Source organism: Artemia sp. Qi Xiang Cuo, chromosome 21 (genome assembly GCF_049724085.1).
Source record: "Artemia sp. Qi Xiang Cuo chromosome 21, ASM4972408v1, whole genome shotgun sequence".
Taxonomy (NCBI): domain Eukaryota; kingdom Metazoa; phylum Arthropoda; class Branchiopoda; order Anostraca; family Artemiidae; genus Artemia; species Artemia sp. Qi Xiang Cuo.
The window spans coordinates 47681810-47706295 of record NC_142814.1 but is presented as its reverse complement, the minus strand read 5'-3'; the positions used below and the strand labels follow the sequence as shown (position 1 = coordinate 47706295).

The 24486-nt window shown below is 35.5% G+C and overlaps 1 protein-coding gene across 1 annotated transcript in view; it reads right to left on the bottom strand.

The window, feature by feature from the left end:
- Positions 1 to 24486, bottom strand: part of LOC148939641 (uncharacterized) — a 363231-nt gene that overhangs the window by 142503 nt on the left and 196242 nt on the right. The window contains exons 6-8 of the mRNA XM_089106934.1: positions 16982 to 17075; positions 15369 to 15569; positions 1923 to 2097 (exon numbers count right to left, since the gene is read on the bottom strand). Of these exons, the coding sequence (XP_088963060.1) occupies positions 1923 to 2097; positions 15369 to 15569; positions 16982 to 17075 (470 nt within the window). The remainder of the gene's footprint in view (positions 1 to 1922; positions 2098 to 15368; positions 15570 to 16981; positions 17076 to 24486) is intronic.

Genomic DNA, 24486 nt, shown 5'->3' with positions numbered 1-24486 from the left:
AACTGACGAATTTTGTGATACGGTATTTGAGGTTTTGTATGCAGTAAGAATAAGCAGTTAAGAATACATAGCTAATAGATACTTCAACTACTCGTATTATGCAAGGGTTCTGAAACGCAACAGCCATTTTGTTTCTAACAGATTTCTACTTCTCTTGATGAATAACGAAGAAGAATAGTTTCCAGCCAGCGACTTGTGAATTTTTGAACTCATGAATAGGCTCGAATCTGTTGTAAATTGAAGCTGTGATTTGAGAAAGACTGATGAAAACATTAATGTTTGCGATCAACATTGATCGCGCCGGCGGCGCACCGCCAACATCTTACCGGCGGAGCGCCGCCGGTGTCTTATCGGCGGCGCGGCGCGGCGTGCTGTATTTTGCCCCGCCGCCGCCGGTCTTCCCTCATCGGCGCGGCGCGGGGTCTATTTACAGCCTGCTATTTTTTAAAGATATATTTAAAACACTAATAAAAATCCCATTTAAGGGTCAACCTACGGCAATGTGCCAAAAAATCAATGTGACGGAATTTTCAGCGAGTCGAGAGCGGACTCATAAGACACATGATTTGGCCCGAGTATGATTTTTTAGCACGTTTCTGCACAGTTTCGATGTAACTACTAGGATATTCAGTATTGTGGACTTGTGGGCCCCAGACTGGGCATGCGTACTCGAGTAATGGCCACACATAACACAAATATGCCAGTATGAGTTGTGTTGTAGAAAAACCTATGTGCCGCAAAGTCACTAACGATCTTAAGGCGTAATTTCCTTTTTCCCTAGATTTGCAAAATGCCAGCTAAAGGAGCAGTCTGAGCTAAAAATAGCACCGAATATAACTGCGGTTGAGGTGGTTGCGTACCATGGCTCAGGACAGGAGAGATAACTTTATCGAAGGTTTAACCTCATCTCTTTTGCTTTACTGTCGTTGATTTTAAGCCCGTACGTGTCACAGTGGCTGACAAAATTTGACTTAGAGCTTGTCAACCAGGTACTTCAGCAGGTTATATAAGTCGCCATCGTATTTAAACCGATCATCAACTCCCAAAAGCACGAAAATTTATCACTGCTAGAAATAGTAGGGCCGCAAGTTTGGTGCTCTGAGGTGCGCCACACGTAATTTCGGCCCATTCTGAATCAAGATCTCCCGGATCTTGATAATGGATCATGAATAAAGATCACCCGGATAAAAGGTGAAGCTCAGTAAAGAGCAGAACGGAGAAACGCATACGCAACAGATTGGCAGGGGGCAGATTGGTGCTAATTAGAAGTACATTGACAGTATCTAAACATTTGCCCTTAATTCGAAAGTCACTTATTAATTCCCTTCAATAACAACAGACGGAAAGTGTAAAACAACAAAATTGTGGTTTATTTTGCCCTTAAACTTAATTTGCCCTTGAGTTTAATTTAATTAACCCTGAACTTGCCCTTTAGCTTTGAATTTAATTTGCCCTTGAACTATTCGGAGTTCACTTTACTGGGATTTTAGCGTTTTTAACTGCAACGCAAAGTCATGTTTTTAATTTAGTTATCAGACTGGATAGGGGGTAAAGCCTCTATACTTTTGTTTCTAAGGAGTGTGGGAGGAATTGTTAAGTATCAAAATATGTTCTCAGAGTGGCAAACATTTCCAAACAGTATTGTCCCTGAAAGACAGCATATTTTACCCAAATTTTATGAAATTTTGTATTTTTTAAAAAAATTGTTGAAGGCTCCCTTGCCCTCCTCTATGAGACCCCGGATGTCAGTCAATACATTGTACCAGGAAGTTACAAGAACGGCTTCAATTGATGTAAAACATGATGATAACGAGTTGAATTGGTAACTCAGTACCATTCAGGAGCTCTCGAAAAAAAACTCTTATGCTTATATATTTACCTCCTGGAGCTGAATATAAAGGTAGAACCACTTTTTGTGTTACCTGTTGTCCCTGAGTTTTTCCATAGGACCCAGTATCCCTAATAAGGGAGGCAATATTGACGCTATCTAGACATTCGCTTTTACTTCGGAGGTCAATACTGATCCCCTTCATTAGCGACCGACGACGAGGGGTGCCATCTGATCTTTCATTTCGCACTGATTTACTCCGTCGAAACCTGAAAAAAAAACAAAAAAACAAGGTAATGTTCCTGTTTCTAGCCGGCTACCTTTTCGCTGCTATCAGCTTATCGACGCGTTGCCAGCAACGAAAAAACGGTAAGTTTCTTGTTTTTAGAAATGCTTAGTGATACGATAAGGTTCAGTATCCAAAAACTAGGCAGTTTTTGAGAGTGCTGGTTTACTGATGAAAGTTACTTTCGGGTAACTAAAGATTAGATGGAGGTATAGTTTATATATTATGAATGCTTCTAAACACTCACAACAGCATCGAGCAACCAGAAACTAACAAAGCCCCGTAAATTCCGTCTATATCTTTCACTTTCTCCATCATGACTTTCAGTCTCCTCTTCCCCCCCCCCATTGAAGTTCCTACCCCTTTCAGTTTTTTTCTCAAAGCTTGTTCCTCCACATTCAAATTTCAGTAGGTCTCACTTTTCCTTTGGCATCAAAAATATTTCGATGCCTCTTGTCCTTCATCCATAAAACGCGTCCTAACCAACATCACTCTATCATTATAGCACCAAACAGTGGGATCTGACCAAACTTGTACAATTTATTCTTTGTCCAACGGTCATTTTAACGAGTACATAAAACTATTTTTACTAGAATTCCTTTATGACATCTAGAACATCTTCTATATTTCAAATATACCCACATTTCAGGCCTGATACATGATCGTTTCTGACTTTTATTCACATTCATATAGGCCAAAGCTAGGAGGCGAGTGGTTACCCAGTGGTCAAAGGCCTACATAGAAAAACCTAGGTCTCTATTTATAGCCGTTTTGAAGAAATTTATTTCCTGAGTTTAGTGATATCGCTAATACTACTACTAAAAGCTCATGACAGGACCAAGCCGCTTGAGGCAAACACAGCAAAACACGCTCCTCTTTCATCCAACTCTATTCCATACAAACCACAGTTAAAATAGGGATAAATCCTTTTGTTAAACAGAGAAAAACAATGATAAAATTCTGAATATTTCGATCACAAACACAGCGACCGTCATCAGTAGATAAACTAAAATAATACAGTATAAACCAACGACATTTATACAAAACAAAATAATTACATGTTATTTAGTGCTTCTATTTACCTAACTACCTGATTCTATTCCCTCTTTGCATCCTCCCAAGAAGTATCAATTTCCTTTAAATTCTTTTAACCGGCATACAACCAAGCATTTTGATACTCTTCATGAATTACTGAACAATTTCGGTGCAATTCTCTGCTCCGGCATGTCTAGGAAATTCTTTAGCAGTATTTGAATGCCAACCAAGCATTCTTTTGACCTTCTCTCCTCGTTCCCAGAATCGTGTGACTCATCAAAAAGACCAACCTTTATATTCACAACAGACAGACCAACAGACAACACAACAGACCGAAACAACAGACCACAAACAGACCAACCTTTATATTCAAAAACAGACCGAACAACAGACCGACACAACAGACCACAAACAGGCCAACCTTTATATTCTGGAAAAAGCTACAATAAGACTCTTCAAATAGCGTTGGCAAGACCATTTATTTTTATAGACGGAAATGTAATGCTCTTTAAGTTGACAATGGGCTGATGTTGAATGTTTGCATCACTAGGTTTTAGGTCAGGTTTTGACGGCCTCTTCGACTGAACTCTGCTTCTTCGAGCCTTTTACATCCTAAATACACAACAAACAAACCGTGTTGCTGGCCAAGGATGAAGTAGAATATTTTAACATAAACACAACTAATCCATTGTTACATATTAAATAAAAGAAAAGTTTTTTCAACTGAAATTAAGGAGCAATTTTAAAACTTAAAATGAACAGAAATTATTACGTATACGAGGGGGGTTCCCCCCCCCCTCAGCACCTCACTCTTCACGCTAAAGTTTTTTTTAAGTGCTTATATATTTAGAGTCAGCGTAATGCACCGATCCTTTTCATATATCTATTGGTATCAAAATCTCTTTCTTTAAAGTTTCGTTTACTATTGAGCCGCGTCGGTCCTTACTTACAGTTCATTACCACGAACTGTTTGAGGATAATAATACAAAAGAACGACTCTCTTTATGTCTTCCTATTCTTCATATTTTTTACTGGATGAAAAACATAAATTTCCCTTGTAGAGAATGATGCGCTTCAAGCTCCATTCTGTGCTATCAGTGAAACATTTACGTGAGTTATATGTTGAAAATCCCAACTGTTACAGTAAACCATGTGCTTTAGGACAATATATAAATTTATTACCACTTCCTTAGTGCTGCAGAAATGCACTTTCTCTTGATTGAAACACCTTAGCTCCATTTTAAGCAGGATTTGTTCGTATAGCCTAACAGCTCTGAAGATTTTTGAATATTTCTAAACCTTGTGCCAAATCCCTTAGCTCATGCTGATCGAACTTCTTACGGGCAGAATCATCTTCAAATTTAAAGCATTCGTCTTTGTCGTTACTGCGATCTTCACATGATTCGTGTTCCTGCAAGTCTTCAAAGAGTAATTCTTTGAAGACTGGCACCAGGATTGCAGCTGAATGAGCCACTCGGCGTGTAGAAAACTAAGACTTACCGAACTTACCAACTACTTACCAAGACGTGCCAAACTTACCAATGTATAGAAAACTACACCTAGAAAACTGAGACTAGTATATGTATTCAGGTGCTTTAGGGCATTATTTGTGCCAGTTATGAGATCTTGAAGGTTCAGTAAATTAATTGGTAAGGTTAGTAAGTTGACGGTAAATTAGGATATTCTAATTGATATTCGAGTCTCATGTTATATCCTAGCTTTTATACAAGAATTTGCTTGGGGAATCTCTGGGCACTTGCAAACTCATAGACATACAAAGGTGACTTTTGTCAAGTGTTCCCTTCGTCCATAATCTTCCGACATACTACTTGCCCATTTCGTGAGCGATCCGTGATTTATCAGCATTACCGAATCCAATTTAAATCGACAAAGTAAGCTCGGTGACAAATATATTAAAATTAGCACATGTATGTGGCATGTTATACAACATGCATGTAGCAATGTTAAAACTGTCAAATGCACAACAAAACGAATTGGGGCTATTTAAGGACAACTGGTTTAAGGACAACGCAAATTAGAAGAGGCAGACAAAAAAAAATGTTTTTGGTTCATATATGAATAAAAACTAAGCACTTCAAAACTTGTAACCTAAAGCAACTATATTAATTCAATTGCAGGTTTTTAAAATAAGTCTTTTATGCAATTTATTGCACTAGTTTTGGTGACAATTAATTTTACTAGAGAACATATCAAAGTTAAAATTTGAAGCCTGGTCTCTGCGAGTCGGAGAAACATTTTTTAGCTTTTAGGAGAAACAGTCTTTTTACCTGCATTTTTTTCGACCAATTTACGTATCGGAGAAATATTTCAGGCGGGGGGGGGGGGTAAACCAGGTGGCCCACTGAAAACGGTCAAGGAAGCACTATAATTTTTCTTACTTGCTTTACAGTACCACAAGGAGTGTTACAAGACAGAGGAGTGTCGACAGACAGTGTTACAAGGAGAGGGCACTTCCGTTTATGTAAGTTCGGTCCACCTACTACCTACTGTGTTTTACTATTGTCGTTATTCTAGAGCAAGAACTACAACCTTTTCTTACTTGCTTCGCAGCGCCAGAAATATTAAGTATTTGATACTTTTTCAACCATATAATCACCGGATTTAACTGTCTATTGATCTTCAAGGACTCTTGGCTTGCTGTGTTGAGTTAGGTCCACCTCTTTTGATAATATTTACTGTTTTTACCATTTTCATTTTGTTCTAGTAAGTGCGAAACTTTTTTTTTAGGCTTCCCACTCCCAGGAACATCAAGTTACCGAAAGTTCTTTATCCACTTTAATCATTGAGCTTTAAATTCTATTGATCTTTAAGTACTTTTGGCTAAGTATTTGAGTTCGGTCCGCCTCTTTTAAAAATATTTATTGTTTTTTTTTTTTTTGCTGTTTCATTTTCCTATAACACTATTACTACTACTACAGACAACTCACCGCAGCATCAAGCCGCCTGAGGCCAACACAGCTACGCACGCTCCTCCTCCATCCCAATCTATTCAAAGCCTCCCTTTTTACACCCTCCCACGAAGTTCCCATTTCCTTAAAATCTTCCTTTATGACGTCCCCCCACCCCAGACGAGGACGACCTGCTTTCCGTTTAGCCCTAGACGGTTGGCCGAAAAGAACAATCTTCGGCAATCTGTCATCCTTCATCCACACATATGTTTGCTATAACAAGTATAATATGTTTTATTTTTACTTTCTTCTCGCTGCCGGGATCATTAAGCCATCACTTTAGTTATTGTGTTGCAAACGTCCATTGATCTTCAAGGACTTTTGACTAGCATATCCTCATTTACGTTGCTAGAGAAGACGTTGACCAACCTGTTTGTCTTATCATCTTGATAAACATTGTTAAAAGAAGAGAAAGTTCCACGCAAGGAGGTGGGTTAAATGGAGGTGGATTTTAAGATGGGTTTAAAGGAGATGGGTTTAAATTACAAGAAGAAAAGTAACTGACGCCATATCAATACCCTTGGCCATTTGTCACTCAGTGTTCTTCCTTTCCTTTTCGTGCTAACTCAACACTTAAATAATATTGTATAATTTTATATCTATTACTTATGATTAAAAATTATGTCATTTATCTTGCCAAACTCTGTAGTTTATTACTTCTGAGACTACTGAGACTTCTGAGACTATTTAAAGACTACTGAGATAGTCTTTAAAATTAGTAGAGTCTGGAAGCCCTTGTACCCCTCTCAGAAGAAGGATCTCTAGTTTTTCTCATTTTCAGTTTAAAAAATAACGCTACTATCTCAGTACCTATTCTAACCTATCTCAATTCCATGATTGTTCTGTATTATTACTATCTAACTAACCTTGTTTCCTAACAACGAACAAAAGTACAGCATTAAGAAAAGGCAACAACGTCATAAAAGTTAGATAGCTTCCAGCAAAACAAGCAATATATTATTTTTATAACAGGAAAATAGTTTGTCATACGGTTTTTATGTCCCTTTCTTTGCATATAATTTATCAAAGGTTCATTGCTCATGTACAGAATGATACAGAAGCCAAAAGAAAGACGAAGAACGCAATAAGGCATGAAAAGCTTCATCTCAAAACTAGGTTATTTAATTGGACAGCCCATACGCAGTTTCAAACTACTATTCCGCCTAAAAACAAAAATAAACTAGAGTATGTACTTTTGACTATATGAAAGATAACATCAAGAGAAAAGATGCCCTTACCCTCCGGAGAATCAAAATTGCAGATATGTATTTCAGTGTAAGGGGAAATAAATTTTAACATGCCAAGGACATTAGAATAAAAAATGTTGGCCCACTAGGCCCATCTCAGAATTATTCATTCGGGAAAGCCATGGTTTTCTAAGATTGGTCTTTAAATTGCTTCGAAGTTAGAATTTCTAAGAGCAATTCCAAACTTTGTCAATGTTGCACTGTTGAACTGAGAAGAAAAAGAACAAAATTAAATATGTTGGATTTGACAACAGTTGCTGACCGCAAAAAATCAAAAATTAACAATCTGTTGATTACCAAAAGCAACTACAACTTCAAAGGAAAGCAACACCTTCTTAAGCTGTTTGATGCCCAGTGTTTTGCTTATTTTCTTTACTTTGTTTCATTATTTTATTCTGTCTTTCTTATTTTGTTTTGCCTATTTTGTTTTCTTCCCACATATTTCTTCTTTTTTATATATATATATATATATATATATATATATATATGTATGGTTTTAACTTTCCAAATAACCAATTCAAACAATTAGCATGTACGCCTGAACTGTGAGCTTTTAGGACGTCCTTCATATACCCTCTGATTATAACGGTTACCTTAAGGCACCTAAGTTATAAAATACATGGAAAGAGCAGAGCATTATACCCATACCGTTAAACGTTCCCATTAGTCAAACCTTCGCAATGATAAACAATTAAGGGAAAATTTCTCCTTCCACGGAATAAACAATGTCTTTGGGTCCTGGAAGCTCCCCCGGATAGCCCAATATTAGTTTTCGACAATAAACACTTTAGTGGCGTCAGGAACCAGAGTCTATTAGTGTCGAGAGGAAACGGAAACTTAAAATAATATCTAGGTCCAAAAAAGTTCTTAATTTCGTCATGACAAAGGGGACACAAGAGACAACAATGAACAAGTTACAAGGGAAAATGCATGCAAACGATAAACTAATGAAGGGCCAAACAGAAACGAAACACCAAAACCGAACTTGGAAGTAATTCATCGAATTGCTGGCCTAAGTCAATCTTTGCAAGAGCCTATAAAGGGCTGGACAATTGACTCAAAATGAGTCTGATCACTACTTCTGTGAAGATCGGTTCGAGTTGGGGAAGAACTAGAATATAGAATATCTAGAGTTTATAATTTTTTTCGTTTGACACTCCACTTTTCCGTTAATTTTTATCTTTGGAAGAGATGCTCCATCCTTTTTTGGCAAATCTCTATTAAGGGTACGGCGGTCTTTAAGGGTCTTTAAACCTTAAAATTCACAAATATACAGAAAAAGCGAGGATATGAAAATAAGCACAAAAGAAGAAGCCTTGGCTCTCACCCTAAAGAAAAACTCTCACCTCTTCCACCCCTCAAATCCTCGTTAAAGTCTTATCCTCCAAAAAAAACTGAAACGTACCTCATCGTTTTAATATACTGCCTAAGGGTAAAAAAAAACAAATATGCAAATATACAAAAATACAAATATACAGAAAAAGCGAGGATATGAAAATAAGCACAAAAGAAGAAGCCTTGGCTCTCACCCTAAAGAAAAACTCTCACCTCTTCCACCCCTCAAATCCTCGTTAAAGTCTTATCCTCCAAAAAAAACTGAAACGTACCTCATCGTTTTAATATACTGCCTAAGGGTAAAAAAAAAAAAAATATGCAAATATACAAATATACAAATATACACAAAAAGCGAGGATATGAAAAAAAGCACAAAAGAAGAAGCCTTGGCTCTCACCCTAAAGAAAAACTCTCACCTCTTCCACCCCACAAATCCTCCTTAAAGTCTTATCCTCCAAAATAAAAAAAATGAAACGTACCTCATCGTTTTAATATACTGCCTAAGGGTAAAAAAAAAAAAAAAAGATCAGCCATTGAAAAAAGCGAAATTGCAGATACTTTGGCAAATATCTCCACCAAGCCGTCCTCAATGCTCAACACATAAAAAAAAAACACAAAAAACAACACCAACCTTTTGAAGTAAACTCTAACTAGATATTGAAAACACTGAAAAAAAAAACAAGCCAGAACAAATGAGAAACTATTAGCGATTATTGAAGCCAGTCTACTCACCTGATTTTCGTTAATACGGTCAAGCGATCTTGGTTTAAAATGAGATGGAATATTAGTAGTTTCTATTAGAGAAACTACTTGGAGAATCTAAATTATCGTAAATTGGGTTTATAGAAATATCCCCAGTACCTCTACTTAAAGAGAGGTGTTCTTTTATGTATTTTTTTTTATTTCCATGACTTCCCTAAAAGATTGTGGTAAGCCATTTACTGAAGAAACTAAAGTTGCTTCCCTTCAAAAGAAACTAAAAAATTAAACAATGAAAAGGAGAGCCTAAGGATATATGATAAAATTGTGTTTTTTTTTATATATTATTGTCACTTGTAAAATTAACTCAACAAACCTCTTTTCACAGAAGGAGGTTGACTTGACGAAAAATGTAAGCAACAATCATTAAGGGTGGGTCTCGTATAAAGAGAAAATTCAAGATTAAGAATACTTCTTAGAATTAGAACATCCAGGAAAGGATGCTTCCCTGAATCGTTCATCTCCAACGTAAATTGGAGATTCGAATCAAAACTGCTTAAATTCAGCAAAAAATTGCTCAAAGAATCATACCCATAGTCCCAAGCGAAAAAAATATCGCGAAGACATCGCGAACAGAAAGAATGCTTCAATGCAAAACTATCCAAAGCAGAATTTTTGAAGAAATCAATGTTGAGATTAATCAATTAGTGAGACAAAACGGTTCTCATCAGTAAACTTACACTACTACTACTACTAACAACTCATCGCAGCACCAAGCCGCCTGAGGCCAACACAACTACGCACGCTCCTCTCCATCCCAATCTATTCAAAGCCTTCCTTTTGACACCCGCCCATGAAGTTCCCATTTCCTTTAAATCTTTCTTTATGACGTCCTCCCATCCCAGACGAGGACGACCTGCTTTCTGTTTAGCCCTAAACGGTTGGCCAAAAAGAACAGTATTCGGCAGTCTGTCATCCTTGAACCGCAAAACATGCCCTAGCCACCTCAACCTTTCTTTCATTATAGCCCTAGAGAGCGGTACTGAACCAAATTTTTCGTATAGTCTATTGTTTGAAATACAGTCGGTCAGCCGGGTACCCAGAACAATCCTTAAGCCATTTCTCTGGAAAACATCTAGCAAATCTTCATCCGCTTTTCTCAGCTTCCATGCTTCAAAGCCAGACTTGATCACCTTCATTACTGTAGCTCCTATATTCTAATCTTGGTTTGCAGACTTATTTGCCTATCCTTCCAAACTTTTTTTAAACTATGAAAAACACCCTGAGCCTTGGCTATTCTAATTTTGACATATCCACTGTTCCAACCGTCTTTACTAATAAGACTACCTAGGTAAGCGAAGATGTCCACCTGATCAATCTTTTCGTTACCCAGCATAGCCTTTTCATCTTCACTTATTTCAAGTCTTGGCGCCTTAGTTTTTTTTGTATTAATTTTCAAATCTATTCTAGAACCATGAACTCGCAAAACCCCTAAAACTTCATTCATTTTGATCACACTTTCATCTAAGATGCTTAAATCATCAGCATAATCTAAGTCAAGGAGACTTTTTCCTCCCCATTTGGATCCGTGGTCTCCCATTGCCTTTCCTGTGCTCCTTAAAAACAAAGTCCATCAAAATAATCCATATAAAGGGGGATAGAACACAACCTTGCTTAACTCCTGATTTAATACAAAATCAGCTGCTAACCTCATTTCCTACCTTAACGGCAGCAGTGTTATTCTCGTACATAGCACTAATCACTTTAATGTATTTGTCTGGTATACCATACAAGGATAAAACCTTTACTAAAGCCATTCTATCAACAGAATCGAACGCTTGTTCATAATCTCTAAAACTGAGGACCAAAGGTGTTTGAAAACTCACTGAAAGGCACTCAGTGCCTTTCAGGTTTGAAAGGCCCTTCTCAATTATTAACCTGAGAGTGAAAATTTGGTCGACACATCCTCTAGTTTTTCTAAAACCGAACTTTGTCTACGGCATCTCTCAGTCTAAAAAGTATCATATTACTTAGTGATTTACTACCTACAGGGACCAGACTAGTCCCTCGATAATTACAATTTTCACTTTTATCACCTTTCTTATAAAGTGGCTTAATTAAGGTTTTCCAAAAATCGTTAGGTACTTCCCCTTTTCAAAAATCATATTCATAATCTTCTCAGTAACTTATTTCTAACCTCAGAGCCACCATATTTAAGAAACTCATTTACCATCCTATCAGCACCTGGAGTCTTATTATTTTTTAGTCCTGTTAGTACTGTCGCTAATTCCTTCTGACAAAACAAATCTTCCTTCACATCCAATGTATGACAAACTTTTTCATTTTCCTCTATATCTCTTGCTTCAACTCTATCTTGGTTAAGCAAATTCTCAAAATGTTCCACCCATCTCTCTTTAGTATTTTCCTTATCGCTAATTGCGGCCCCATTCCTATATTGAACTGTGCCTAGTTCGCATTAACTGCTCTCTCTCAAATTGTTAACATACTAGTACACTATTGTACTATTATGCCGTCTAGCTACATGTTCCAGATTCTTGGTAATATTATCCATGGCCTCCACTTCACACCTCCTTAGTTCATATTTTAATGCTTTCTCCACTTTCTTTACATTCTTTACATTGCTTTCTCGACTTTCTTACTTTTGTTTTCATATGATATATCATTAAGGTAATTCTTGTACAAGTCCTTTCTCCTTCCTATCAAACATAAATCTTTTTCACTAATATTCTTAGCTGCAGTTCTAGCTTTCTTCTCCTTCAGCAACTTCACAAATTATTTTTCTAAAATTATTCCAACCAAAATCAAATTTCAAACTCTCAAGTTTAGAATTCAACCGATTTAGTATTCTTATCTTGGAGTCTACGAACATCCTAACGTCTAGGAAGGTAGTTACCCTTCCGAAATTTCAGCTTTAAATTAACCCTTGACACTACTAGATGGTGATCTTTACTTTAACATCAACAACAACACTCCTGTATACCCTAGTATCTTGTATTGATCCTGCCAGTCTTCGGTTTACAATAACATAATCAATAAGGTTTGCTGTCTTACAATCACGTGAATACTATGTTAACTTATGAGCCATTTTATCCCTATTTCTACCAGCCTGGGCGATAAAATCTCCCAGTAAAAACATCATATTTCTACCTGGGACCTTGTCTATTTGCTCCTGTAACTGTAAGTAAAATTCATCTAAGTCACTAGTACATCCGTCAGTCGGTTCTACAGGGGCGTATACTACAATAACTAATACCCTGCACTTTTTATTCATAAAATTAGCAATTGGTATTCTATTATTAATACCATCCCAGCCTAAACAAGATTAAGCCGCTTTCTTATTCATGATGAGCCCTATTCCCTGTCTATGTACCCCATCCTTCATGCCTGAGTAAATAAATTCTATATTACATAATTTCATGCTTCCTACCACTGGGATATGAGTTTCTGAAACTCCTAATAAATACAGTTCGAATCGTCTGAATTCGTCAGTCAAAATGTCGATACGATAGTCATTTTTTAACGTTGTAACATTCCAAGTAAACTTATAATTTCAAGAAATATTTGTACTAGGACATAAGTCCAACAAAATTTGTTGAAGAGGCGAACAAAGGCGAAATAGAGTTGCGATTACCGAAGACACTCTCAATCTCATATATATTCCTAAATTAACCCCTTTAGATAATTCTAAAAGGGTACTAAACAGTGTCAAACAATTTCTCTTTCGTTTGAGCCAGTGTTTTCGACTGTACTGCCCAGGTATCTGAACTCAACCACCTGCTCTATTCGGTCAGCTTCGCACCTAATATCAAGAGAAGATCCACTGTTAGCCATGCTTTTTGTTTTATTTGTGTTGATTTTTAGTCCAAAAAGTTCTGCTGCATCTTTAACACTATTTATAAAGGTCTGCAGTCTCAGTTTGCAAGTTTCAAAAACTTGAAACTTGATAAAACCCTAGCACTGGAACAAAAATCTAACTGTAGAAATTATGGCCCTACGGCCTTGAGAACCAGAGTTATAGGAAAAAAGAAAATATTTATATGTGCCATGCATATTGATAACCATGGATAGGAGATTCGAAGTAGGTTCAAGGTAAATATCGAAAGTAGATTTGTTGAGTAACTAGTTTTTAACTAAATTCTATAAAACTATATTAATTAATTTAATAAAAAAAATCAATTAGTTAATTAAATAAACTTTCAAATGGGGATAAATCCATTTATTTAGACAGTGAAAAAACAGGTACAAAACTCCAGATATTTCGATCACATATACAGCGACCGTCTTCAGTAGAAATACAGTATTTCTACTGAAGACGGTCGCTGTATATGTGATCGAAATATCTGGACTTTTGTACCTGATTTTCACTGTCTAAATAAATGGATTTATCCCCATTTGAAAGTTTATTTGTTCGTCTTAGAACGGCAGTGTGGTCTAAGAAAAGAATACCTAATTTAAAGGTGTTATGTCGAAAGTTAGTTAATTAATTAAGTTACTATTAATTAAATTAATAAATCAAATTCCGTTGATTGAATTCTGTATTTGACCTATTAAAGCTTTTATGAAGAGCTTTCAACCTACTACCACATAAACGCACCTCTTTTGACGTCTCTCCAAAGAGTAGTGTTAAATCAAGGATGATCAATGTTTATTGTAAAAAAAATTGTTGTCTGAAAGCCAAACCATATCCTTTGGCGCGGCCCCACGTGGAAAACAACACAAAAAAAATGTCGAACATAAATGATAAACAGAGACATAGAGATTCAAAATAAAATTGTATCAAGAAAAGGATGCATAATTTTTACAAGAATCCTTCAAAAAAGTAATTTATCAAGCCTTATTATGAGGAGCTTCCAAAAAGCCTTCCACCCGAGACACACCTCCTAAATTTCCTCTCCAAAATCAAGTATTACTCTTGTTGTTAATTATGACTATTATTATTAAGCAGAGAATTGCCCTGTAAAAGTCAAATAAGACTTCTTGGGCATATTTCGCACATGGAGAGCCAAAGAATTGGGGCGAAACAAAATATGTCAACACTAAATGATGAATAATGACATGGAGCTTTCGAGAAAAACTGCATGAAGAAAAGAATGAAAAAGATCATTTTTACAAGAGTTCTTTAAAAAAGAAATTTATTGAGCTTCATTATGAGAATCTTCCATTTAAGAGGCACCTCTTACACCCCCTCTTCAAAACTTAGTATCAAATATGCTGTTAATTATTTTAATAATCTAATAATAATTTAATAATTATTTTAATAATAATTTTAATAATTAATTTAATAATTAAATAATTATTTTATTTAAAAAATTCTCAAATCTGCTGTTAATTATGATTATTATTTATCATGGAGACAATTTCCCTCTGAAAGCCGAATTAGGCCCTATAGGCATTTGCATCACATTGAGAACCAAAGCGCTGGGACAAAAAAAAATTAACATTAATATATAAATAGTGACAAACAAACTCAATGAAAACCAAATTTCACTATAATACTGCAAGAGAGCAATTTTTTATTTTTTTATGAAGGACTTCAAAGAGAGTCCTCTCAAAACGTGTCTCCTACACCCCCCCTCCGAAGCGTAGTACCAGCTGTTAATTATGGCCACCATTTGTTGTTCTTTCAAAAAAAAACGTTGCCCTCCTGATCCACATGCACACCACAGTGGCATCAACTAGGGGTTAGGCTACCCCCAAGATTCCCCCCTTTATATCTGGACAAATACGTATTTTGGTAGTTTCATTGAAAAACAGCTTTTTTGATATTTTCATTGAAAAAATGAAAAAAGTCGCCTCCCTCTCGATTTAGAAAAATATATTTCTGCTCCCCTCACTATGCTTCCGTGAATTGACGCCACTAGCACCCTGCCCTAAGGACCATAGATCCAGGTCAAAAAGATGAGAACGAAATATGTCACAATTAAATGATAGATAATGATAAACCTTGCCTATCAGTGAGATTTGTATTCTCATTGGATCCTTTTATATTTTCCTTGTTATCAAACGAAGATCGATTCGAATTGGGCGAGGAACCACCAAAATGATTTTCATTGATGAACAACTCCTCGCTTTTTCTCTTCTCGATAAACCGCTTCAGAATCTCGTAATTTGCCGGAAAAAACACCCTGGGACATCGATTCCTTTCAAAGCTGAAAGAAGAAATAACGATAGTAAGTATAAGCTTGTTTACACTCCCTGGGAGACATCTTTTATCATGAAGAAAATTGTGGTACTCAATTAACTATCTAGGTGATTTCAAGGACGAGGTTATAAAGAATGTAGAAAAAGAATATTAAACAACCTTTTCTTGAATAAAAAAAAACATTTGAAAAAGTAGAATCAGTTCAAGTTCCTTTTATTTTTGAAAAGAATGGAGTCACATTTATTAGGCTTAAGGAGAGAAAAGATTCCAAATAAGAGACCTAAGAAAACATACTTAAATAGTCCTATTGTGAAAGTAAAAATAAATAATGAGAAATTAAACATTAATATCAACTCTCAGATAAAAGATAAGTGATAAAACATAAAATAACAATAAAAGAAGATAAATAAAATAGAATAAAAACTGAACTAAAAAGGTTGATCAATGACTCGGATTTACACACTAGCTTTATACATATTCGAACAACGAGCATTAGTAACCTGTTAGTAACCCTATTAGATTTCGCAGAATTACACCGGTAGATGTAGATATTCGTCTTTGTCTGGCATCACGGTCACATGTGCCCGATGGAATAAAAAAGAAATTTAGGTATAAAAACAAAATCAATGTTTTTTGTTTTTTTTTTCCTCTTCTTCAGGTTCTCCCAGCTGCTAATCGAATACCGTTCTAGGAAGTCTACCATTCACCATAAGGATGACATTTCCAAAATAGCACCATAAGCCACGAAGTAGTAAATAGAAAATTTGCAAGTTGTTAAGACATATAAAAATATTATTTATGTTATCAAGTCTCCTACCGAGGTTCCGATTCTGCCCGCTGTTGCTTATTCTAGGCTTTCAACAAAGTTGAACTGTGTGGAAAAACTACTCAAGGTCGTTACCACTAAGCAGGATGCTTATGAATTGAATTAGCCGCAACTGGTAATTCCTACAAGTCCCGACTCGCATGCTACTGCAGTTGTGTCGAACCTTTCCTATACTCTCTCAGACCCAATAAAATAAAAAGTTGTGTTAAATCAGATAAATAGTCATGAATTAGTCACTAGTATTCGTTCCCTACGTGACAAACTGATTATCCATATAGATAAGTTAGTTGATGAAGATTTCCGTGGTCGGTAACTGATGCGATTACTGGCTCTCCTGCGAAGCACAAACCAAGAAGTTTTACTGACTCCTGAAGGAAATTCCTAATAATTTGGAATTATCTCGCATGATGTCCTTCCCTAGTGTTTCTGGCTACTTTAGGCTAGGGAAATCCCGAGCAGCAAAACTTGAATTCTGTGATGCAAGGTGAAGAGCCAAAGCATTCAGATACGGTTTCAAAGTAGGATACGAATTCCTAAGTGTTTGTTATTTCAAGGTGATTCCTCGCTGCTGCAATATTTGCTGATCCCCTGACCATCTCCAGTCCACTTGTTCCAGTGTAGCACCAAAGTGAGCACGATGTACCGGTCCCCATGTCTCAGATAGAGACTTACCTTGCAATTTATCACCTAAGTGCACAGTATAAAGATATAGCAGTAAGTTTACCGCAGACAATTTCTGGCTCTTCATTCTCAGTGCGAACAAACAGCTCCTCCCAATTATTCTTGCATTAGCGCATACAAACAGCTGCTCTCATTTGATCTGCCATCAGCGGTCCAATTACCCTGGTACACGTATTTTGGTAGAAACTTTCTCAAAATGCCTTTGAAACCAACTTGAGACTTCGAAACCTACTTTAATTCCTAAAAACATCTAATAATAACATTGTACTACTAATTACCGATTTTCATTTATGAATTGGAATAAATTAATTTAAAATTAGTTCTTCAAAATTTAGTGTTCCAACGTTGAAGCCAAGTTTCGCGTTCAAGAGAAATCTGACTTGTCTACCCTTGAAAAGATCTAATGTCGCTTATGTTTCTACGTTCTCTGGAGCACTCGCACCTCGGTCCGGGGTTTTATAATGGGTGAGATAGGGAAAGATCATACTACCTATAATTTATATACTGTGGATTAGAGATAGTTAATAAGTTTTCTTTATATTCGATCGTTAGTCCACTAAGCTACGACCGGTGGGAGACGGGTTTCTTGATAGGTGGAAAGTGGAAAATTTTGGGAAATCTCATCTGTAAGGTCGAAAATTTGTTTAATTGAACTTACAAAATGGCAGTCTGTTGTCTGCTCTATTGTCTACCTGTCTTTGTACCAGGGACTAGTCTTTATATAATGGACAATCTAGAGCCAAGACCCTTTTTTAAATCAATTAATTAAAAAAACTTTTTCCACAAAATAAGTTTTTCAAAGAAAATTAAAGAACTCCATTAAACCAAAAATGAGCAAAAATAAAATCAAATAATCTACCAAGCGTGAAACTAAACCCGGTCCCGGTTTCTATAATGGATGAGATAGGGAAAGATCATAATGCCTATAATTTATATGCTGTGCCTAAGTGTGTATACTGTGAAGGCACTTATGTTTCGTGTAGCCTTACATGTGCTAAACTGAAAGCAATTGTAAGCCGCAAGTTGCCAAAAACTAATTAATCCCTGCATCAGTACCAGTCGTGTCTTTTAATATCAATGAGACGAAAAACAAAGACCTTACTACTGATGAACAGTAGAGTAAGTTTGACATTGTATGCTTTGAGGAACCTCTTTTGACAGGAACGGGTGTTAATTTCCTACGCCGCAGCGTTAATCACTTTGTTTTCGCAACCAATGCTAAATGTACTTCTGGAAGCCCTTCCGGGAGCTTAGCATGTATTATAAAACAAAAGATCAGCTTACTGAGTTTATTATTATTATCGGAGATATGAACACATATATAAAACTTGATTCAATTCGTACTGTGAACCTACTTGAGAGTCTCCCCGATTACATGATATTTGTCAAGGGTCTATCTTTTTCGTATATGCATAATTCTGGCTGTCTATCGGATATTAATTATGTGATTTATTCCCCGTTTATTCAACAGTCCTTGATCACGATATGAACAAGATATTGATCACCTTCCATTATCGCTCTACTTTTAGATTAAAACAAATAGTACAGGCTGAGTAGGTGCTCCTGCCTCTAAATGGTTCGTTCAGAATAATTGGGAAAATGCTAATATGACATTATATATTTCAAAACTGGCCATGCTCCATGGTTCTTTGTGTGTACCCATTCATCTACTCCAGCTAATTATTCGTTCTACTAAGCAATTATACATAATTTCAGAGACCACACCGGCTAATTATGACAAGACGAAAGAATTAGGACTCCAGTTGACCAAGCGGAGGTGTTGACCGAAATATTTGCGTAGTCCTCTTCTTTTTTTTCACTGGGTGTTATTATCATCATTCCTCTCTTTTTTTCGATTCTTTTTGTCTAATCATGATTACCCAGTGTGGTCTGACAAATTATTTACAACAAGCATACGGGGAGCATATGACCAAGTTAGGGCAAGCGGAGGTATTGACCGAAATATTTACTTAGACTTTTTACTGGCTGTTATTATCCTCGTGTATCTCTTGTTAACGATTCTTTCGTCTTGAAAAGTAATTACGACCTGAACCATCACTACGACCAAATTGTGTGAAGTTTAAAACGCGCTGAGGAGGCTTCTGTCCCTCAGGAGCGAGTGAGAAGAAGTAAAAGGAAAACTATTTGGTCATGTGACCCTGAACTGAAAATTGTAAAAAATAGCCACTATTCAGGAATGTGTTTGAAATAAACTGAAAAACTAAGAGTGTGTTTAAGAGATGTCTGCGATCAAACCGATATAAAGGGTTAGATTATCCTACCAATAAAAAAGAATGGGACAAAGTGATTAATTCAGCAAAATTAGATAATTCAGCAAATTTTATTTGTCCCATCTCGCCAGCTGCATGGTCTGACCACTATTCAGTTATTCTTTCCAAAGTAAGTTATTCAGTGCACGCGTTTCAGTCAAAATTGCTTGATTATGTTCTCCCGTCTTCCCTGACTCAGGCACAAGTTCTTCCCGTTTCAGTTGATGCTGTTAAGAAACTGAATCTGTTAATGCATCTGTTAAGAAACTGAAATCGAGCTCTCTTGATATTGACAGAATTAGCGTTTATTATATAATTTTTTATTATTTATTATTATTATTATTTATTATTAGTTTATTATTATAAGAATAAACTACCCGTTTTTGTTTTCCATTTATAGTTTCTTTTCCAAATGTGCATTTATTGTACCCTTGCTTCTGATAGCTTTTTGTGTGGAAAGCAGCCTATCGCTGCTGCTTGTAATTTTAGTAAAATCCTTGAATATATCCTACTTCCTTTCATTAATATGAATTCTAATTTTGGGGAGAACCACCTCGGTTTTCGTCTGGCATCGGTTGCCAGCACGCTCACCGTGCTCTGGCTTTACTTCTTAAAGATGTTTCAGATAAAGGGTATGGTCGTCACATTTGTGCTCTTGATCTTTCTAAGGCTTTCGATAGTGCTTTACACAGTCAGCCACTTTACTCTCTTTATAGTCTCGGCATTAACCTTTCAATTATCTTACTTCTTAAGTTTTGTTATAGTAACTCTTATCTTTCAATTAAAACTAACTGTGCTTTTTCTTCTTTTATTGTTCCTATTTGTCGGGGTATAAGGCAGGGTGGAGTATTATCTCCAAGTATCTTTAAATTCTGAATTTCTAGTATTCTTGAGAATATTTATCCATGTGTTTTTGGGTTGACTGATAATTTCTTCCATGCTTATGCTGACAATATTCTTCTAATTATCCGGTTTAAACTCAGTCTGTCGCAAATGGTCCATGAGGTTTCTTATTCCTTTAATATAATCGGTCTTTCCCTTAATGATGATAAATGTGAGTATCTGTCTTTCAATTTTCCATCTCCTCTTAGACCTCGACTTTCAATTCTAGAAATTTCTCCATCACCCATGTAGATTCGATGCGGTGGCTGTGTATTACACTTACCAAAAATCTTAAAACTTTTCGTGAGCGTGCCGTCCGGGACGCTAGAACGAAGATCCAGATTGGTAACTCTGAATTTGCAGCCAATCGAAGGAAGTATAATTGTATTGCCCTTGAAAAGCTTTATTCTACATTTTCAGATCATTCTATCCTTTACCTTTCTGGGTTTGCCCTATTTTTAAGAAAAAGGATATTAGTGATATTCGAGCGTCTTATTTCCCCTTCTGCAAATTTCTTCTCTTTAGTATAGGAATCAAAAGATAGTAAATAACATCTACCTTCCAAATCAAACAGTTCGTGGTAACGAACTGTAAGTAAGGAGCAACCCGGCTCAGTGGTAACCGAAACTGTAGAAAACGGAATTTTGATACCAATAGATACATCAAAAGAATCAGATTTCAATGCTGATTTCAAATACATAAGTTTCATCAAGTTTAGTCCTACCTATCAAAAGTTATGCGCCTGAGAAAATTTGGCATATTTTCGAAAAAAGGGGGAAAGGCCCCCTAAAAGTTATAGAACCTTACTGAAAATCACACCATCATATTCAGCGTATCACAGAACCCAACTGCGGAGGTTTCAAGCTCCTATCTACAAAAATGTGAAATTTTGCATTTTTTGCCAGAAGAAAGATCACGGATGCGTTTTTATTTGTTTTTTTTTTGTGTGTGTTTTTTTTCTTCCCAGGGGTGATCGTATCAGCCCAGTGGTCCTAGAATATCGTAGGAGGGCTCATTCGAACGGAAATTAAAAGTTCTAGTGCCCTTTTTAAGTGACCAAAAAAATGGAGGGCAACTAGGCCCCCTCCCACGCTCATTTTTTTCCCAAAGTCACCCGATCAAAATTTCGAGATGGCCATTTTGTTCAGCATGGTCGAAAATATGATAACTATGACTTTTAGGATGACTTAATCCCCCGAAGTCCCCGGGGGGAGGGCTGAAAGTTATGGACTTTACCCAATGTTAACATTAGTATTGGTTATTGGGAAGTATACAGACGTTTTCAGAGGGGATTTTTTTCTGGTATTGGGGGGGGGGAGTGGGTCGGGGGCTATGTGGGAGGATCTTACCATGAAGTAAGTTTTCATGGGAGAAGGGGCATTGCTATAAAGGGGGCGCCAGATTTCCCAGCATTATTTAAATAAAGATCAGAAATTATATATAAAAAAAATAAGTTTTTTAACTGAAAGTAAGGAGCAATATCAAAACTTAAAACGACAGAAAACATTACGTATATGATTGGGTTCATACCTTAGTCAATACCTCGCTTTTTAAGCCAAAGATTATTTAGTACTTTCATAAGAGCTATTTATTCTAATTAACGGCATTTGTGATTAAGAGGTCATTTTTAAAGAATTGGACCAAAATTCAAACTTTAGCTTAAAGAGCAAGATATTGACTAGGGGGCGAACCCTCTAATATACGTATTAAAAATATAAGAATATAGAGGTTCGTTACGTAAGTTAATTCGTAAGTTACGTATATTTATTACTAATAAAAACGTTCGTAAATAAAATTAAACAGGTTTCTAGAAAGCCATTTAACCAAATAGAAGTAAAATTAATATTCAAATTTGTGTTTTAATTATTCATGTACGGTGAGCGAAAATCAAAACCTGCATTAATTCAAAAAAGTTCAAAAATTAAATTAAAAAAAACAAGTTTTCTTAACTGAAAGTAAGGAGCGACATTAAAACTTAAAACGAACAGAAATTATTCCGTATATGAAAGGTGCTGTCCCCTCCTCAACGCCTCGCTCTTTACGCTAAAGTTTGACTTTCTCACAACTCTATTTTTTTTAACCAATGAAAAACTTTAGCGTAAAGAGCGAGGCGTTGAGGAGGGGACAGCCCCTTTCATATACGGAATAATTTCTGTTCGTTTTAAGTTTTTACGTCGTTCCTTACTTTTAGTTAAAAAAACTTGTTTTTTTAAAATTTAATATTACTCAAAAGCTGACTGGTTTACACGAAAAGGTTTCAGAAACGGCGTGTCGGCATTTGTCGCCTCACCACGGTTTGATCCGTTTGTTTTATTAAGCTTATTTTTTATTTTATCATTGATTAGCGTTATTGCTGATTAATGTTTTTATTGATTTTCGTTTTTGTATCACATTTTTTTTTTCTAAAGTATTTAATCCACTATTTATCTTCTGACATAAATGGGTTATAAATAAGTAAAAATATATATATATATATATATATATATATATATATATATATATATATATATATATATATATATATATATATATATATATATATATATATATATATATATATATATATATATATATATATATATATATATATATGTAGACATTCGAAACCAGAGCGTTTGAACTGGTTAAATGAAAAATTATATAAATATAGGCTACATCTTAAAAATCAGGGAAAATCGGTAATTTGATTTTCAGAGAAAAAGGCCTCTATATACGTTCTTCAATTTTTGGTAGTAGCGGCTGCAAAAAAAGAAAAGAAAAAAAAGTGATACTTTAATCACAGTTTATAGAATAAGCAGTATGATCATACCCTATCTCACCCATTATAAAAACCCGGACCAAGGTGCGAGTGCTCCATAGAACATTTTTGCAGATATAAACATAAGCGGCATTAGATCTTTTCACGGGTAGACGAGTCAGATTTCTCTTGGACATGAAACAAGTGGAAACCCGCTATTACGAATAATGCACTTTGTAACCATTTCTCATTGATTGACGGAATCAGACTAACCCGCTAATGTAGAAATAAGTGGGAGGAGCTTTTTGTTCGTACCAAGAATGAAGACCAGAAATGATCTGCGATAAACTTACCGGATAATTCTATAAACTGTGACTTTAATGGACTACCATTTGGCATGAGAACCGACATTTTTTGTTTAGTTCGATAAATATGCCTATTTGTCTATTAATGTGTCTATCCTGTTCTAAGCTGTGAATTTTTGTTGCTTTAATGGTTTTCCTTGCGGATGAGAAATTATGCCGGGGAATGGCCTCATTCTACCCCTTGTACATTACAAGATATAAGCTTTTTCTTCTACAATTGAAAAATACGGCTCTTTATAACAACTGTGATTTTAATTCATCAAAACATGACAATTACCTCCTGTTAACAGATGTATTTTTCTCTTAATATTTTGATTATTAGATAACGACATATTTGATTAAATCTCCCCTAGACATTTAATTTCAAAGCCAATAATTCAGAAGTTTGTTTGTTCTAAGCATTACCGAATTTCACAAGCTAGAATTAAATTAATAAAATAGCTCAACTCAGAGAGGAGAAATACCGTCATATATCGATTTTCGTTTTCAATGCTAAACGAAGATATAAAGATATGAAATAGAAGCTTATTTAGTTTCTTTGCGAGCGATTTGTTATCAAAGAAGCAAATTATAAAACTCAACAGCCTAAACAGGTGATTTTAAGGGATTGGCGTTAAAAAATGAAGAAAAGAAAGTTTTTAGTTTTCAAAAAAGAAAAATTGCTTACAAATCAAAATTGAATTGAAATTTTAATAAATGCAACAAAGTTACAATCTTCTTTGAAATTTTTTTTAAATGTTTTCCAAACAAACATTCAGTACGAAAACACAGTTGAAACTAAACTTAGCGTTAGAAAATGAAGAAAAGAGGTGATTTCAAGGACTTGGTGTTAAAACACGAAGAAAAGAAAGTTTTTTGTTTTAAAAAAGGAAAAATTGCTTTACAAATCAAAATTAAATTGAAATTTTGATAAATACATCAAATTTACAATCTTGTCTGAATATTTTTTGAATGTTTTCTCCAAAAAAACTTTCAGTACGAAAACAAAGTTTAAACAAAACTTGGCGTTAGAAAATAAAGAAAACAGGTGATTTCAAGGACTTGGTCTTAGAAAATAAAGAAAAGAAAGTTTGTAGTTTTCGAAAAAAGAATTAAAATTCAATTGAAAAATCTTGTTTCAACGATTTTTAAAGTTTTCGAAACAAATTTTCAGTACGAAAAAA